This window comes from Octopus sinensis, linkage group LG9, assembly GCF_006345805.1.
Source record: "Octopus sinensis linkage group LG9, ASM634580v1, whole genome shotgun sequence".
NCBI lineage: Eukaryota > Metazoa > Mollusca > Cephalopoda > Octopoda > Octopodidae > Octopus > Octopus sinensis.
In genome coordinates this window covers 27,553,640-27,572,558 of record NC_043005.1, presented here as the reverse complement: position 1 = coordinate 27,572,558, position 18,919 = coordinate 27,553,640, and the positions used below count along the sequence as shown (strand labels likewise).

Genomic DNA, 18,919 nt, shown 5'->3' with positions numbered 1-18,919 from the left:
ATAAAGACAGACGAAATACTGCTAAGCATTACATCAGGCATGCTGACGTTTCTGCCAGTTCACTGCCTTCAGGGTTTTAAGAATATGATGATGATTTATATGTAGGTGTGAGTGTGTCTCCAAATGTCTTTGCATTGATGCTACTTGAGCTGTAGCAGTTCCACCTAAATAAGAGCAAAGTAGCTTGGTGGTTTGGTATGCAAGGACATGAAAGAAAGTAGCATACATGGAAAGAAACAGGAAAAAAAAATGGTAAGTAGTAAGTGTCAGGAAGGGCATCTGGTTAAAAGAAGACAGTTTTAACAAGTCTCAACCAACCCATGCCAACATGGTAAAAGCACATGTGATAAAAAATGATGATGATGAGGAAGAGAGACTGAAGCAGAGTAAATGGAAGTCAAGGGTAGAATGTACATGGGTACAGGCATTACCTCTTGGGAAGAAGCAGCAATAGAGAGAGAGAAGGGAGTGGGGGGGAGTTTTGTGTCTGAGAAAGTAATAAGATTTATAGTTTGTTTTGCTCTTGGTTAGATTCAAGTCAGCCCTGACTGAGTAGATCTCTGATCAAAAAGATACCAACCATGACCACCCAGCCATTTTTCTATTGTAGGCAGGAGTGGCTGTGTGGTAAGTAGCTTGTTTACTGACCACATGGTTCCGGGTTTAGTCCCACTGCGTGGCACCTTGAGCAAGTGTCTTCTACTATAGCCTCGGGCCGATCAAAGCCTTGTGAGTGGATTTGGTAGACGGAAACTGAAAGAAGCCTGTCGTATATATGTATATGTATATGTATGTATGTGTATGTGTTTGTGTGTGTCCCCCTAGCATTGCTTGACAACCGATGCTGGTGTGTTTATGTCCCCGTTACTTAGCGGTTTGGCAAAAGAGACCAATAGAATAAGTACTAGGCTTACAAAAGAATAAGTCCCGGGGTCGAGTTGCTCGATTAAAGGCGGTGCTCCAGCATGGCCGCAGTCAAATGACTGAAACAAGTAAAAGAGTAAAAGAGAGAGAGAGGCAACTCAACAACAAATTATCTACTTTGTCCTTTTCTAAACTGTAAGATGTGATTTGAAGGTGATTTGGCTGCTGTATTGAGCAGAACAAGCAGCCATGTAGAAGCTCCTTCATTGATGGAGAGCTTGGCTCAATCATTAGGTTTGAGTGCCGGTAGTAGGTTGGGAAGTGAACTGAGCTATGCCTGCACTTAAAAATAATCTCAAGTTTTGGCACAGGGCCAACAGTTTTGAGAGGTGGGGGAAGTTGATGACATCAACTCCAATACTTGGCTGGTGCTTACCAATCCTGAAAGGAAAAGACGACCACAGCAAAATTTGAACTCGGAATGTAAAGAACCTGAAGCACCACTAAGTATTATTGTATCCGATACTCTAACGGATCTGCATGATTGCCTGCACCTATCATTAGTAAAACTTATCTTTATAAGAGGGGGACACTAGTTTATAATAATTACTAATTTATAATAAGACATCTCAAAAATCAATCTCTGTAAAGAATAGAGATAAACAAAGCTGGCAATGAAAGGTTATTTTAATTAGCTATACAATGAAGCAACACAAAACATAATATTAATTAGACAAACAATATGTACTTTTAAGATCCAAACTTAACAGTCAGTAATCAATATACCATGGCCTATTTCATAGTTGTATTAGGGATAGCAGCTGTAGCATAGTTGTTACAGCTGCTGATATATCTTGGGAGGGTCATTATGCCAATAATAAACACACACACTGGTTCCATCTTACTTCTTTATTTGTCAATTGGTTAACTACTTCACTAATTAACTAATTGATTGTTTGCTTAAGCATCCAGTGAATCAATCATCTACATTTGGCAAATTCCTTTGATGCCTCATCAAAGACATGACCTCTCTATTCCAGGACGTGAAATTTTTTTTCCCACGAGAGTTCCGGAACCCAGTAATAAACTCATTTGCATACAACCAATCAGGGCAGAGCCACCTTTATCCTTTCTTTCTTTCTAGTCAGCACCGTGCATTCCTTCTTCTTCCCCTCTCTACTGGCAGATAGCAACTCCTCCATCCTCTAACTACCAGTCAGGCAATACAGAAATAAATTATGGTAGGGTTGTTGAGCTAACAGTACCATTAGTGAATAGAACAAAATGCTTAGCAGCACTTCTAGCTCTTTATGTATTCCAGTTCAAATTCTACAGAGGTCAACTCTGTCTTTCATCCTCTTGGGTCACTAAAATAAATACTAGTTCAGCACAGGTATCAATGCAATTCACTTCCTCTCTCCTCAAAACTGATAGTTTTGTATCAAAAGTAGAAATAATTATGACGGTCAGGTTTGATTGGAAAGAGTGATTTCTTTGTTATTTCTAACAAGCTCTGAAACTATATATATTTCTTTACTACCCACAAGGGGCTAAACACAGAGGGGACAAACAAGGACAGACAAACGGATTAAGTCGATTACATCGACCCCAGTGCATTACTGGTACTTAATTTATCGACCCTGAAAGGATGAAAGGCAAAGTTGACCTCGGCAGAATTTGAACTCGGAACGTAACAGCAGACGAAATAAGGCTACGCATTTCGCCTGGCGTGCTAATGTTTCTGCCAGCTCGCCGCCCTAAGCTCTGAAACTATATAGAGGCTTCTCTTATCAGGGTGAACAACTCACAGTATTATCATCAATTTGAAACTAAACTAAATCTTGTATCAAGAGAGGTGAGGGAAAAAAGAAGATAAAATAGACTCCTGTTATCTTTATGCTCCCACTTGAGTTTTAGTAATTTAACTATAATGTTAAATGTAGTTTCTTAAATGCAATTAATTTCTATGTTTTCTTTTGACTGCCAAGATTTCAACAAATGTTAAGGACCTCAGAATCTCTGTTAGTAACCTCACATACAAAGAATTTAAAAAACTGTAAAGTGACATGCATATACCAAGACACATGCACATACAGACATTAATGCACACCTCAAGCCTATCTCTGTCCGCGTGTGTGTCTGCCTCAGTCTTTAGATCTGTGTGTGTGTGTCAGTCATCACCAAAATGTATGTATACTGAGAGACACATACACTATCACACATGTATACTTGTCAGTCAGCCTAACGAATGCATGAACACACTCAAAGAAAATGTAACGTCATCGTCGTTGTGGTGGTGGTATAAAATGTTGTTTACAATAGGTAACTAAAAGAAAAATAACAATGTTAAATTTTTGTAATGCAAATATGTGAATGAAAATATAGTTTAGTTGGTAGCCGAAAGCTTACTGCATCTTTTGATACCCCACACTTCAAAATTGGCATCTCAGTTTTGGAATGCATAAGGAACGCACACACACATACAAATTCTCTCTTATAGATATAGATTATAGATAACACACACACACACACACACACACACGAAGCCAATATATTGTCAACTCTTCCTCTCACCACTTATTACTTCCTCTTTAATGTGACTGATTATCACACGGAAATCCTTATGACCCTTGACCTACTGACAAACTATAAGTAGCAACTAAATTTCCTTCAGATTTCCCCAAAGCATCTTTCATTAAGAAAGGACAATTTTTTCTATGTTGTTCTATATAAGCAGATAGAAATAAATATGGCAAGACTTCCTTTTGCACACACACCCCCCAAAAAAACACCCCGTTGTTTTAAATATTTTTTTTTCTACACAAACCTCCGTTTTAGGCTACGGAGAATTAGTATCTGCAAAAAGATTGGCAAAAATCGGCATTTTGAAATTACCCCCAACCCTTATTTCTTCATTTTTAACTTTTTTGAGAAATTGTTCTTTTCAAAATATGCGGAAAAATATGGAGATTATGATTCTGAAATTAATTTCCAAAAAATTTTCTAGTTAGGGTTAGGGTTATGGAAAAAAGTGAAAAAAATGACAAAATTGGGGGAGTGGGGGAAGGGGGTCCAAGAAATTTCAAAATGCCGACTTTTGGCAATTTTCCGGAATCTCCGTATCCGAAAACGGGGGTTTTTGGCAAAAAAAAAAAAAAAAAAAAAAAAAAAAGATCCGAGAAAATGAGGGGCGTGCGGGAGAAAGTGTTTTTCATAAATATACACATTAAACAAATGGACAGAAGACGGTCCAGAGGGTAGTATTTCTCAAGTTGCCATGACACAGCGTGACAAAACTGGTTTTTTGGATTACGTAAGTGATGAATTTTTTTTTTATAGGAAGGGCTTTACAAAAGATATATCAAAATGAGAGTGTTTCATGGAAACGAAGGACATTTTGTAAACTTAAGGGGTTGTCCTATTATTTTTTCATAACTGAAGTAAAAAAAAAAAAAGTAAAGCAAGTCATTACTGTCTGGAGGCCTAGTACTCGTAGCACAGGTTACCTGGTATCCATGGTATTCAAGTAGCCGAAGGCGGCGAGCTGGCAGAAACGTTAGCACGTCGGACGAAATGCTTAGCAGTGTTTCGTCTGCTGCTACGTTCTGAGTTCAAATTCCGCCGAGGTCGACTTTGCCTTTCATTCTTTCGGGGTCGATTAAATAAGTACTAGTTACGCACTGGAGTCGATATAATCGACTTAATCCGTTTGTCTGTCCTTGTTTGTTCCCTCTGTGTGTAGCCCCTTGTGGGTAGTAAACAAATAGGTATTTAAGGGACTGAAGTTACATTACCTGCATTCGTAGAACGGGATGCCAGTTGTTTATGTTAATTTAAAAATTTGCCAATAAAGTCTGGCAATTTTTTTTCTGTAAAATTTAAAAACCTTTTTTTTATTTCTTTACTCCTCTTTGGAAGGCGACGTTTGCTTTGAAGTGAAAGCAGAAAGTGAAAGATGTACGTAAGTATATGTGAAATGGACGTGTGTGTGAGAGAGAGAGAGAGAGAGAGAGTGAGGGTGTGTGTTATGTATTTTTTGTATGTATGTGACACTCGCTCTCTCTTACACACATTATATTTCATATACACGTACATACATAAATACATATGCATACATCGTTTTTTGTATGTGTGTGTGAGAGAAAGAGTGACTGCCACTTACACATACATGCAACTAAAAAAATCCATACATGACAACACACACCTTCAATCACTCACTCTCTCGCTGCACACAAGCACACATCCATTTCATATACACGTACATACATTTTACACTTTCTGTTCTCACTTCAGCAAATGTCACTTTCCAAACAGGAGTAAAGGAAAAAAAAAGTACACGCTTATGTTATAAATGAAAATAGAAATTTATATACGTTCGTTGTAGGGTTGCTCCCGAAGGGACATGAAATAAAGTGCTTGTTCAAGAACAAAGCAGACTGAGAATCGAAACCACAACCTTGTGATTATGTGTGTACAACATCCTAATCACCAGGCCTCACGCTGTCACCGTAATTAAAGAAGCGGGTGGAATTTTTTTGTCATTATTTTGGGACGGGGATTGGTAGTATTTATCAGTATGAGAATATCTGCCATAAGTCAAATAAGTTGGCTTCAGTACAATTTATAAATCCTTTGGTGACCGTCAAACAGAGCTTAAAAAAGTGAAAGTCAGGTGTTCGGCGAAAAGAAGCGGGTGGAATTTTTTTGTCATTATTTTGGGACGGGGATTGGTAGTATTTATCAGTATGAGAATATCTGCCATAAGTCAAATAAGTTGGCTTCAGTACAATTTATAAATCCTTTGGTGACCGTCAAACAGAGCTTAAAAAAGTGAAAGTCAGGTGTTCGGCGAAAAGAAGCGGGTGGAAATTTTTGTCATTATTTTGGGACGGGGATTGGTAGTATTTATCAGTATGAGAATATCTGCCGTATGTCAAATAAGTTGGCTTCAGTACAATTTATAAATCCTTTGGTGACCGTCAAACAGAGCTTAACAAAGTGAAAGTCAGGTGTTCGGCGAAAAGAAGCGGGTGGAATTTTTTTGTCATTATTTTGGGACGGGGATTGGTAGTATTTATCAGTATGAGAATATCTGCCATAAGTCAAATAAGTTGGCTTCAGTACAATTTATAAATCCTTTGGTGACCGTCAAACAGAGCTTAAAAAAGTGAAAGTCAGGTGTTCGGCGAAAAGAAGCGGGTGGAAATTTTTGTCATTATTTTGGGACGGGGATTGGTAGTATTTATCAGTATGAGAATATCTGCCGTATGTCAAATAAGTTGGCTTCAGTACAATTTATAAATCCTTTGGTGACCGTCAAACAGAGCTTAACAAAGTGAAAGTCAGGTGTTCGGCGAAAAGAAGCGGGTGGAATTTTTTTGTCATTATTTTGGGACGGGGATTGGTAGTATTTATCTGTATGAGAATATCTGCCATAAGTCAAATAAGTTGGCTTCAGTACAATTTATAAATCCTTTGGTGACCGTCCAACAGAGCTTAAAAAAGTGAAAGTCAGGGTTCGGCGAAAAGAAGCGGGTGGGTGGAAATTTTTGTCATTATTTTGGGACGGGGATTGGTAGTATTTATCAGTATGAGAATATCTGCCGTATGTCAAATAAGTTGGCTTCAGTACAATTTATAAATCCTTTGGTGACCGTCAAACAGAGCTTAACAAAGTGAAAGTCAGGTGTTCGGCGAAAAGAAGCGGGTGAATTTTTTTGTCATTATTTTGGGACGGGGATTGGTAGTATTTATCAGTATGAGATATCTGCCATAAGTCAAATAAGTTGGCTTCAGTACAATTTATAAATCCTTTGGTGACCGTCAAACAGAGCTTAACAAAGTGAAAGTCAGGTGTTCGGCGAAAAGAAGCGGGTGGAATTTTTTTGTCATTATTTTGGGACGGGGATTGGTAGTATTTATCAGTATGAGAATATCTGCCGTATGTCAAATAAGTTGGCTTCAGTACAATTTATAAATCCTTTGGTGACCGTCAAACAGAGCTTAACAAAGTGAAAGTCAGGTGTTCGGCGAAAAGAAGCGGGTGGAATTTTTTTGTCATTATTTTGGGACGGGGATTGGTAGTATTTATCTGTATGAGAATATCTGCCATACGTCAAATAAGTTGGCTTCAGTACAATTTATAAAGTGAAAGTCAGGTGTTCGGCGAAAAGTATGAAACCTCACAAAATTACAGTAGAGATATATGCCGAATCCGTCACTTAGCGGTTCTCCCCATATGTCTCAACACTAACCTAGGGGTTAAAATAAAAAAAAAAAATTGTTTTACATATTCGTAATCTCTGACACGTAAAACCTAGGAATCCGAATAAACTTTTTCAGAAAAATGCATTTTTTAAATGTGAGGTGCGAATCTGCATTAGCCCCGATTTGGAGCTACCCGATTTTTGTGATATTTTTGCAGCTTTAATAAGGAAAAAAAAAAAAGTGTATTACTCTCCAGTATTTGAGTACTATTTTTTTCTCACCTTGTTTCACATTTATGTGCTTACCCGTGTGTGTGTGTGTGTGTGTGAATTTGCATTAGCCCCCAGGTAGCTGCTAGTCAGAGTTTCACGTTCTCCGTCGGGCAATTGTGATTATTAATAATAAAAAAGCTCACACACACACACACACACACATATATATATATATATATATATATATTACAACAAAATTTTATACCATTGTAATAATTACTAGTCTATTTTTTAGAGTGTGCTTCGGCTTCTTTCTGATATATGTTTCTTGATTAACTATATACATACATACATACGCACACACATATATATATATGGGGGGGGGGAGCTTCTTTAGAAACGCACCTCTCCAAGAAAATGACGCTTAATTGCAAAAAAAGTTAGGGCAATCTTAGGAAAATGGGAAATATATAGATGGACATTTATTTAACAAAAAAGAGAAGAAAATTCAAATCTCACGACAAATTTGTTTCGTAACTCAAAAACATGCAAATAACTTATATTATCATATACACTCCTTATCATTTTCCCTTGTATCGTGCTATACATTGAATATGTTTTGTAGGACGATACATTAAGCAACTGTTTTTATGAGTACTGCTGGATTACGTGATCCATATATTATGACTTAAATCTCTCTCTCTATATATATATCTATATCTATCTATCTATATATATATATATATATATATATATATTACAACAAAATTTTATACCATTGTAATAATTACTAGTCTATTTTTTAGAGTGTGCTTCGGCTTCTTTCTGATATATGTTTCTTGATTAACTATATACATACATACATACGCACACACATATATATATATGGGGGGGGGGAGCTTCTTTAGAAACGCACCTCTCCAAGAAAATGACGCTTAATTGCAAAAAAAGTTAGGGCAATCTTAGGAAAATGGGAAATATATAGATGGACATTTATTAACAAAAAAGAGAAGAAAATTCAAATCTCACGACAAATTTGTTTCGTAACTCAAAAACATGCAAATAACTTATATTATCATATACACTCCTTATCATTTTCCCTTGTATCGTGCTATACATTGAATATGTTTTGTAGGACGATACATTAAGCAACTGTTTTTATGAGTACTGCTGGATTACGTGATCCATATATTATGACTTAAATCTCTCTCTCTATATCTATATATCTATCTATCTATCTATATATATATATATATATATATATATATATATATATATATTATGAGAGAGAGAAAGAGAGATAAATGCAATATTTCACGCTGCTCACGAAATGATTTCTATGGAAACCATACAAAATAAAAATAATTAAAGGTGACTCAACAAAATAATACAATAAAAAAAACAATTAACTCATCACACACACACACACAAACATATATATAAATATATAAACCGTAAGATCGCTATATATATATATATATATATTATACATATATATAAATATATAATTTTCCAAAGCCCGAACTTACCGACTTAATAGTTAATATCCACTTTCAGTTTCATCTATTGTACAGCTTTATCTATAACTTTTCGTAACATCACCACCTGTATATCTCAAACGTTTATCATTAAGTTGTTTAAGAAATATAAACAAGATACTCAACTGAAAATTATTACAACTAATAATAAACTCTGAATTAAACTAGAAAAACACACACACAAAGAGTAATAAAGTTGCCAAAAAGTTAAATGCTAAAGGTGGCGATGAATATACATGGTGTCTTTGAACGAAGCGGTGTTAAATGACATCCTGTATTTCGGTGCGAAATTTTGTAAACATTGGACCACACCACATCACTGAATTATTATAATTGGTGAGAAGCTCTAGAAATATTGTAATACAGTTATCATATTTCGTTATATTATAGGATTTTCGTGTCTTCTAGCTTCCTCTACTGTAAAAGAAATTAACGCTAGGAAATCTATGTATCTATCTGTCTATCTATCTATCTATACGTACATACATGTATATATTTATGTATATTTAGAATAGATGTAGATAAAAATACTTATATTTATTTATTTATTTATTGAAGGACCGTTATCACAAGAACATTGAACCACTAAGACAACAATTTAGAGTTTATAGACGAAAAGAACATTAAAAGTCTGCTTCATATGGCCAGCAATAAGCGTCTTTCGAAGTTATCAAGGTCCGGTAGACTCAAAAAGGTACGTCAAAAAAAAATGCTGCTGGAATTAATTATTATAATTGTTATTATTTTGTTTCAATAAATTCAGTTGACTATACATATCTACGTAAACCGACTGTAGATATCCATAAAAATTATATGTTTACTAAATTATATTTATTAAAGCTGAAAAAAATCTTCACAAACTGTTAAATAGTTTCACGTTACCGTTCATCGGACAGTTATGATCATATATATATATATATATATATATATATATATATATATATATATATAACAATGCATCCGGATATTCATATTGCAAGGTATGATCTACCATGGAGTCGCATTTTCGTCACTGTCCCATGATAAAATATTAGCGTCTTGAGCCAAAGAAGGTAACTCTAACTGGTCATTCGGCTTGTTGGAAATGTTAGCTAAATTTTCATAAAACCGTAAGACTGAAAAGAATACATTGTATAGTGAAGCAACTATATGTGTATGTTCGATGAATGTCATTGAGTCGAGTCCCCGTATTCGGGGTATAGCATTCAGATTGTAGTCGTAAACTACTCCTATTTCTTTCCTCAATACCAGGCCGAGAGAGGTGTACATCTCATGACAGTTTCATTTAACTTCCTGTATAAATAAACCCTAAGATCTGGAGTCAAAACACGAATAGTCTTGGCAAATGAACATGTCAGGCATCTTCCCTACTCGGCCCTTTAGCTTTTTGTTTAACATGGCCACAGAATCGAATTCAGAACGTGACTGATATTTATTTTATCGATCCCCGGACACAAAAGTCAAAATTAACACCAGTGGCATATGAACTCTGAAGTTAGTGCTACATCAGCATTAAGACGAGACAGATAATGAAGCGATTAGTTTACTATTATTGGGGGGGGGGGGGGAGAAACCCTCGTGTTGTTGTGCAGACATTAAATAATGGTAGACGCAGTCACTGATCTGGATTTCAATTTTTTTTTTTTTATATATATCCCACTACACTTACCTCACTTACGCCCACAAGAAAATTATGAACACCACACACTCTTATATTTTCACCATTACCATTCTTTCAGAAATCTTGGGTTTTGTGTCTACACCAGGAATAGATTTGTGAAATTTAGTTAAAGAAAAAAAAAAAAGAAAAGAAAAAAGTCAGTTTATATACGACCACTTTGGTACATGTGCACCGAAAACAATGTTTACTATTCACATTGTTGTTGAAGTGTTTAAAATTCGAGAAATTTGCTAAGCTTGAAGTGCACACACGGAAAATAGTGTGATGAATGTTTTATATTATCAGCGCTATTGAATAAGACATTTTTATATTGATATATATTAACAGAAACTCTCATCTGAAATGTTTCCTGTTAGTCATTAAAATTATATATATATATATATATATATATATATATATATATACATATATATATACATATATACATACATATATACAGGGTTATTCAAAAAGAATGAACCGATTTCGTTACGCAATATTTTAATAAGGAAAAGCAATAGAAAACTCCAGTTAAGTCACAAGTATTTACTCACAGTCAACTTTTATTTCCTGTCTTACAAGTGTTCAATGTGGCCACCACCTGCAGCACGGGCAACATCAATGTGGTAAGAGAATTCCTCCCAGACGTGTATCAGCATATCACGATCCACTGAGTACTTCTTTGGCTGTCTAGTTGAATGCTTTATCAAAGTTTTTTCCATTTCCATTCTATGTCAATATCTTCTGGAATTGCCTCAAGCCAAAGCAATTTTATTCTTTAGTTCCACAATGAACTTGCTTTTGATATGCTGATACGTGTCTGGGAGGAATTCTCTTATCGCATTGATGTTTGCTGTGCTGCAGGTGGTGGCCACATTGAACACTTGTAAGACAGGGAATAAAAATTGATTGTGAGTAAATACTTGTGACTTAGCTGGAGTTTTTTATTGTTTTTCCGTATCAAAATATTGCGTAATGAAATCACTTCATGTAAGAGAACCTTCCGTTTCGCGACCGTTGCCAGCACTGCCCTGACTGGCCTCGTGCCGATGGCACGTAAAAAGCACCATCCGTTCGTGTCCATTGCCAGCCTCGCCTGGCCCTCGTGCCGGTGGCACATAAAAAGCACCATCCGTTCGTGGCCGTTTGCCAGCTCTGTCTGGCACATGTACGGGTGGCACGTAAAAAGCACCCACTACACTCACGGAGTGGTTGGCGTTAGGAAGGGCATCCAGCCGTAGAAACACTGCCAGATTTGACTGGGCCTGATGAAGCCTTCTGGCTTCACAGACCCCAGTAGAACCGTCCAACCCATGCTAGCATGGAAAACGGACGCTAAACGATGATGATGATATAAACAATATGCAACACACATGCACAAGTTATGTTTTACCAGTTCTTGGGTTGGCTGCAGTTATAAGCATGAGAAAATACCTCATCAATCTGCCTTGTGTTAAAACCTCTAAAAGTCATAGACAAGTGAGATAACTTGCATCAGGTTCTGTTACACGTGTGGTAGACATTAATGTTTCATCATCTGTGTGACCTGTCAATACTACATGCCTGAAATGGGGGTATGTGGTATTGAGAAGTCAAAAAGATGACGAGACATTAATGTCTGTCACTTCTGAATGGGGTCTGATGTGAGTTATCTAGCTTGTCTGTGACTTTCAGGTGTTTTAACACCAAGTGAATTGATGAGAATATGTAAATATGTTCTTTCACACCTATAATCACAGCCAGTTCACCAACTCGCAGAATACATACCTTTCTATGTGTGTTTATATCCCTTCACCTGCTTCTCATTCATATTTGAATATATATAATATATATATTTATAATCATCATCATTTTAAGTCCGCTTTCCATGCTGGCATGGGTTGGACGGTTTGACTGAGGGCTGGTGAGCCAGAGGCTGCACCAGGCTCAATCTGATCTGGCAAAGTTTCTACAGCTGAATACCCTTCCCAACGCCAACCATTCCACGAGTGTAGTGGGTGCTTTTATGTGCCACTGGCACGAGGGCCAGTTAGGCGGTTCTGGTACTAACTACGCTCAGAAGGTGTTTTTATGTGTTACCTGCATGGGAGTCAGTTCGGCGGCACTGGCAACGACCACACTTGAATGTTGTTTTCATATGCCAGTAAAGCGACACTGGCATCAATCATGCTCGAATGGTGCTTTTCACGTGTCACCGACATGGGAGCCAATCCATGGCCCTGGCAACAATCACACTCAAATGTGCTTATAACATTCCATTGGCATGAGTGCCAATCAGGTGGTACTATCATCATCCACGTCAGCAATATATATGTGTGTGTGTATAGATGTAGAGTATGTTAACAACTGTCTGATGAATGGTAGTGTTAAACTCTAAGTAACAGTTTGTGAAAATGTTTTCATCTTTAATGAAAAACATACTCTATTGAGTATTTGAGTATTATTTTTTCCACCTTGCTTTGCATTTATGTGCTTTTTATTGAAGTCGTGTCACGCCTTGACCTTCGAAACGCGGAGTAGATGAAACATAGGCGACTGAAGAAGGGGAATTTTCCTTGTATTGTATGTCCTGTACTCTATTTTTTCGTTGCTTAAGAAAAATGTCCAATTCCTTGGTTTTGTGTTTATGTTTTCGTTTTTCATTGTGTTCGACGTTTTTTTGGTGTCCTGTACCCATATATGCATGTATATATACATGTAGAGGTAGGTACGTACATATATGTATATATGCATATGTTTTATTTATTGTATATATATATATATATGTATATATGCATGTTTTATTTATTGTATATATATATATATATATATATATATATATATATAGATAAGAAAGTTGGTTTGTGAAAGCACGTGGGTGAATATATAAAAAATAGTAAAGAGTGAGAAAACGACAGAAGGCTTGAATGTTAAAAAATATATATATTTGCGTCAATATGTCTGAAGAATATTAGAAAATTTAAAAAAAAAATTTTTTTCCCCTTATAATGACATAATTTTTAAAGAAAGACCAGTTTCGCATTTAGCTTTTCAAATTTCTTGTGACGTTATGTTTATGTTGAATATATACATACATACATACATATATATATAGTCAAATCAAGTAAACGAACGTTAAAATTAACAATAACAGGCAACAAGGAATGTATTAGTTAGATGTTCAGTAAAAAGACAGGGTTTTTGATATTTTGAGCATAGCTCTTTATCAGAAAGGAAAAAGGGAAGAGTCCAAAGAATGAAAAAGGATGACGAAGTTTCCTATGGCTGGCTGTTTTCCCTGACATGAGCCCTCATCTGTTTCCCTATGCCAAGCCATGTTTTTATAGAATATTGAAAATGATTGAATTTTTGGTTGGCCTTGAGCCAATAGTGGAAAATACTTGCTAAAGTTTCCATGTAGTGGGATTGAAGCTGAAACTGTTATCATCATAAATATGTGCAGCCTCCATGCTAGTATGGGTTGGTCATTCAACATCCAATGAGTTGGAATGAGTTTACATTGGCATGGTTTCTATGGCTGGATGAGCTTCTTATTGCCAACCATTTTACAGAACATACTGGGTGCTTTTCTTTATGGTACCAGCTCTCCTGAAGGCCACTTCATAACTTGCAAGGCTAAGGTCCTAAAGTGGGCCCTGTAACTGAGAAATGATAGAAGAGAGTGTGTGTCTGGTGATTCTAGGCAGGGTGATGCAGGGTGGGGGATTAAAGTAGGATGAGAAGAAAAGCTTTATAATTGCAATAAGGTGGTAGTGAAGGGAGTTACAGGGTAACAGTGAAGGTGCTAAGTGAAGGGGTGTATGGAAGGAAATAAGAGAAAGAGTAGGGATTAGTATCAGGTTACTGAGCCAAATGTGTAGGGAGTGGAAAGATAATGGGATGGGTTGTATGAACAGGGTGAATATGAGTGGAAGGTGTGAACAAAAGAGGAAAAGAAGGGAGGAGTAGACTTGGGTGGGGAGGAATTCTGACAGGATCATTGAAGGAAAGAAAGGTGTGAGAGAAGAAAGACAAGAAGAGATAGTGAGAAGATGAAATGTTGTGGAAAACCACACACACAAACATTTTTTTCATCTGATTTATATGCTTTTCATGGGTTGGACAGATCAAGATGGTATGAGTTACTTATTTCGGAAGCTAGTGCTTCTCATCCAGGTCATCTGACTTGGTTTCTACTGTGTGAGGTTCTTCTTATCACTAACCACTTTGCACAGGGCGTTTTTTCTCATGGCACCAACTCGAGAGAGGGCCTGAATAATGGCAAGACAGGACAAAAGAGAATTACAATCCTACACTTTCTCTGCTCATCTGCTAAATCACTTTGTAGTGTGTGCTGGTCATTTTATGGTACTAGCCTTGGGGAGGTAATTTTACTAACCATTCACCTGTTTGCTGGGTTTAGAATGAAGGGGCTGACAAGTGGTTGCATCTGTTGAAGTCTACAAGGAAATCTAAACCAATGAGTGAAAGCATGGTGCATGCTAATGTGGTATGCTCTTTTGCGAGTGATGGATATGGCTTGATACATACGCGTGCACCCCCACCACACACACATAGGCGCAGGTGTGGCTGAGTGGTTAGAAGCTTACTTCCCAACTACATGACTGTGGGTTCAGTCCCACTGTCTGGCATCTTGGGCAAATGCTTTCTTCTACAGTCTCAGGCCAACCAAAGCCTTGTGGGTGTATTTGATAAATGGAAACTGAAAGAAGCTCATCGTGTATATATATGTATGTGTGTGTTTCTGTCTGTGTTTGTTTCCCCATGACTACTTGACAACTGGTGTTGGTGTGTTTACATCCCCTGTAACTTAGCAGTTCAGTTAAAAAAACTGATAGAATTGTACCAGGTTCAAAAAAGAAGTACTGGGGCCAATTCATTTGACAAAAGTTCAAGGCAATGCCCCAGCATGGCTACAGTATAATGACTGAAACAAGTAAAAGATAAAATATATATATATATATATATATATACAGCGGTGGTGCCCCAGCATGGCCGCGGCCTTCGGGCTAAAACATTTTTAAGGATTTTTAAGGATTTATATATATTTTATCTTTTACTTGTCCCCTCTCCTCTCAAAAGAGATTTTTTCGTCTTGCAAGTTACTTGGTGACCCTGTCAGTGCAGGTGCCACTCAAAAGCACCCAGTCTACACTGTAAAGTGGTTGGCATTTGGAAGGGCATCCAGCTGTAAAAACCTTGCCTGTGCTTGTACCATGTAAAAAGCACTAAGTCCACATTGCTGAGTGGTTGGTGTTAGGAAGGGCATCCAGCTGTAAAAATCCTGCCAAAACAGTTACAGAAGTCTGGTGCAAGCTTCTACCTGGCCAGCTCTTGTCAAACCATCCCACCCATGCCAGCATGGAAAGCTCATGTTAAACTATGATGATGATATATATATATCACCCATGCCAGTATGGAAGGCGGTTGTTAAATGATGATGATGATGATATATGGCTGTATGATAAGAAGATTGTTCCAAGTTCAGTCCCACTGCATGGCACCTTGGGCAAGTGTCTTCAGCTATAGCCTCGGGCCGACCAAAGCCTTGCTAATGGATTTAGTAAATGGAAACTGTCATATGTGTGTGTGTTATGAGAAGGCATGTGGCTTAGTAGTTAGGGTAATTAGCTCATGATCGTAAGGTCAGGAGTTCAATTTCTTGTGGTGCATTGTGTTTGTCCTTCAGCAAGACACTTTATTTTGCATTGCTCCAGTTGTAGCTGTTATACAAAGGGGCCCGCTTTGTCATATTCTGTGTCATACTGAATCTCCCTGAGAATTATGTTAAGCGTAAGCATGTCTGTGGGGTGTTCAGCCACTAGCATATTAATTATACGAGCAGGCTGTTCCGTTGGTTGGATCGACTGGAACCCTCGTTGTCATAACTGATGGAATGCCGGTAGTGTTTGTATTTCTCTCCCACTACTATTTGACAACCGGTGTTGGTATTTTTAACGTCCCTGTAACTTAGCGGTTCACCAAAAGGGGTTGATAAACATAAGTCCTGAAGTCAATTCATTTCACCAAATTTCTTCAAGGTGGTGCCCCTGCATGGCCACAATCTAATGACTGAAATAGAAAAAAAAAAGGTAAAAAAATAAAGATGTACTTATGCATACCTGTGTGTGTGTGTGTCCATCCACAAGGTTTGGGGTTTCATTTGACTCCATAAGCTCTCTGGATGAGTGTATTTGGTGGATGGCAACTGAAACAAGTCACACCTGTGTGTGTGTCTATATATATATATATATATAATATATATATATATACATATAATAGACGTGTGTGTGCGTTACAATACACTCTGTGTGTCACTTTTATGTGTATATATTAAAATACTTGTGTGTGTTTATATAGATATTGTAATACACTTGTGTGGAGTCGGAAACAGTTAAGGGGTATCTGGAATCGGAGTCCGTAAAAGTATACCAACTCTGATTCTGACTCAAAAAATCTTTATTCTTTAATATAAACCAGTTATAACACAAACGTATGCGTATGCTTTATGAGATATGTAGACCACAATCACTTAATTACATAAAGAGGAGTCGGAGTCAAAGTTTTTGTTTCGTCTCCACAGCCCTGGCTCGCATGCATATGTATTTAAATGTGTATGTATAGATGCATGTGTTTGGTTGTATTTTTGTCTTGTCTTGATATAATTTGCTCATTGTGAATGAGTTTAATTGCCATACAAGTGTTGTTATTCGTTTCAAATCATCTGTGGAAATCCGTTTGGTCGTGGGGAAAAAAAATACTTTACTTGGAAACAGGTGTGGGTTAGCAACAGGAAGGGCATCTGGCTATAGAAAATCTGCCCTAATGAATTCTCACCAGCCCCATGTGGGCATAGAAAAGTATATGTTAAAGTGATGGTGTGTGTGTGTGTGTGTGTAAAGATGCGCATAGACATGTGTGCAGTAGTGCACACACTCATGCATATTATAAAACATTCGTTATCTATTCTCCGATTAAGCTCTAATTTTAATCATTCTTATTACTATGTTCACATTTTACTGTGTACATTCTTAATTTTTTTTTTATTTATCTCACCTCCTTTTGTCTTTACCTGTTCAGTCTTTCCTAATCAGCTTTCATACATTTCTAAGCATGCATATGCTCACACACACACACACACACACTGTTTGCATAACTGTGACAGCTACGAACAAGATTGTATCGACTGCTGTGCCTCTGCCTGACTGATGATGTCTGCGTAACCGAGAAACCGAGAAACCGCTGAGTCAGATATTTCTAGTTCAAGCTGTCAGTTACTAAATGCTGATTCAGCAGTTTCAAGCTTTCCACATTTAACGAACGCATACCTACCTACCTACACACACACATACACACACACACGTATGTATTTATGTATATATGTGTGTGTTGTTGTTGTTGTTGTTGTTTGGCTTCCTGTCAAAACCTGATCATGCAAATCTGTGATCAAAAGCAGGGCAGGTACTTAGCAGTGTGTAGAATTACATTATCTCATGTTTTGTTATCTTGGCGGATTTACTTGTTATGTAAAGACATTGGTTATTGTTTAGCCATGTGCTGTTATGATCAAATGCATCCCAGCCATGACTATCCTGTCTTTTGTTAAGATAGTAGGGTGTATTTAAGGGTATTTGGTTGTCGTTTGTGGCAGGTCAGCCGATCACTCGGTGCATTGGCAATCAACTTGTATTTGTGGCAACCTACTTTTTTCTTATCTTTTTTTTTTTTCACATTTGCTCATGACCTAGAAATACCTTATTATTCTATTATTCTTTTACATGTTTCAATCCTAAAGCTGTGGCCATGCTGGGGCACTGCCAGCATTAAATCATGTCTTTCGTATAACGTTTCCCTGTGAATTCCCTGTCCTTCTATTTCTCTGACAATGAGAGTTAAAAATTAAATCCTAACACAAAAGACTTTTTAAAAGCCATCCCAGCTTTTCCACAAAACATTTAACGTATAAAATTATTATAAAAAGTCTGATGCTTACAGAGAGCTCCCCAGCTGGTCAATTGTTGCCAACCCCTGGCGCAGGGGTTCTGTGGTAGTCTCAATTTTATTTAGGATGGCAATACAGGTGAAAAATTTATCCACTCAGAGTCATCCTTACCTTTCATCCTTTTGGGATTGATAAAAGTAAAGTACCATTCATGTGCTGGGGTTGATGGTATCAACTTACACCCCTCCCCTTCAAAGGACCTCCCTAGTCTTGTGCCTAATTCACAAGATGTTTGGGAAATCAATATCAATGAGTTGAGGGCTGCAACTGAAGTAGGGTTAGCATGATGTGCGAGAGAGGGGAAAGAGAGAGAGGCTTTTATGTTCTTTTCTACTCTTGGCACAAGGCCCAAAATTTTGGGGGAGGGGGTCAGTCAATTAGATCGACCCCAGTATGCAAATTGTACTTAATTTATTGACCCCAAAAGAATGAAAGG

General features: G+C 37.2%; 2 protein-coding genes across 6 annotated transcripts in view; one reads left to right on the top strand and one right to left on the bottom strand.

Moving 5' to 3' along the window:
• Positions 1–8,898, bottom strand: part of LOC115215664 (85/88 kDa calcium-independent phospholipase A2) — a 100,144-nt gene extending 91,246 nt beyond the window's left edge. For 4 of the 5 annotated variants that reach the window (XR_005000612.1, XR_005000611.1, XM_029784924.2 and 1 more), the window contains exon 1: positions 8,813–8,898. The gene's annotated coding sequence lies outside the window, so the exon portion shown is untranslated. Of the gene's footprint in view, positions 1–4,658; positions 4,761–8,812 lie in introns of those variants that run through there. The other variant, XM_036505842.1, reaches the window with a different exon arrangement.
• Positions 8,899–9,034: 136 nt separating this feature from the next.
• LOC115215575 (transcription factor MafK) overlaps positions 9,035–18,919 on the top strand; it is a 183,796-nt gene continuing 173,911 nt past the window's right edge. The window contains exons 1-2 of the mRNA XM_029784779.2: positions 9,035–9,157; positions 9,380–9,515. Of these exons, the coding sequence (XP_029640639.1) occupies positions 9,462–9,515 (54 nt within the window). The 5' untranslated portion in view covers positions 9,035–9,157; positions 9,380–9,461. The remainder of the gene's footprint in view (positions 9,158–9,379; positions 9,516–18,919) is intronic.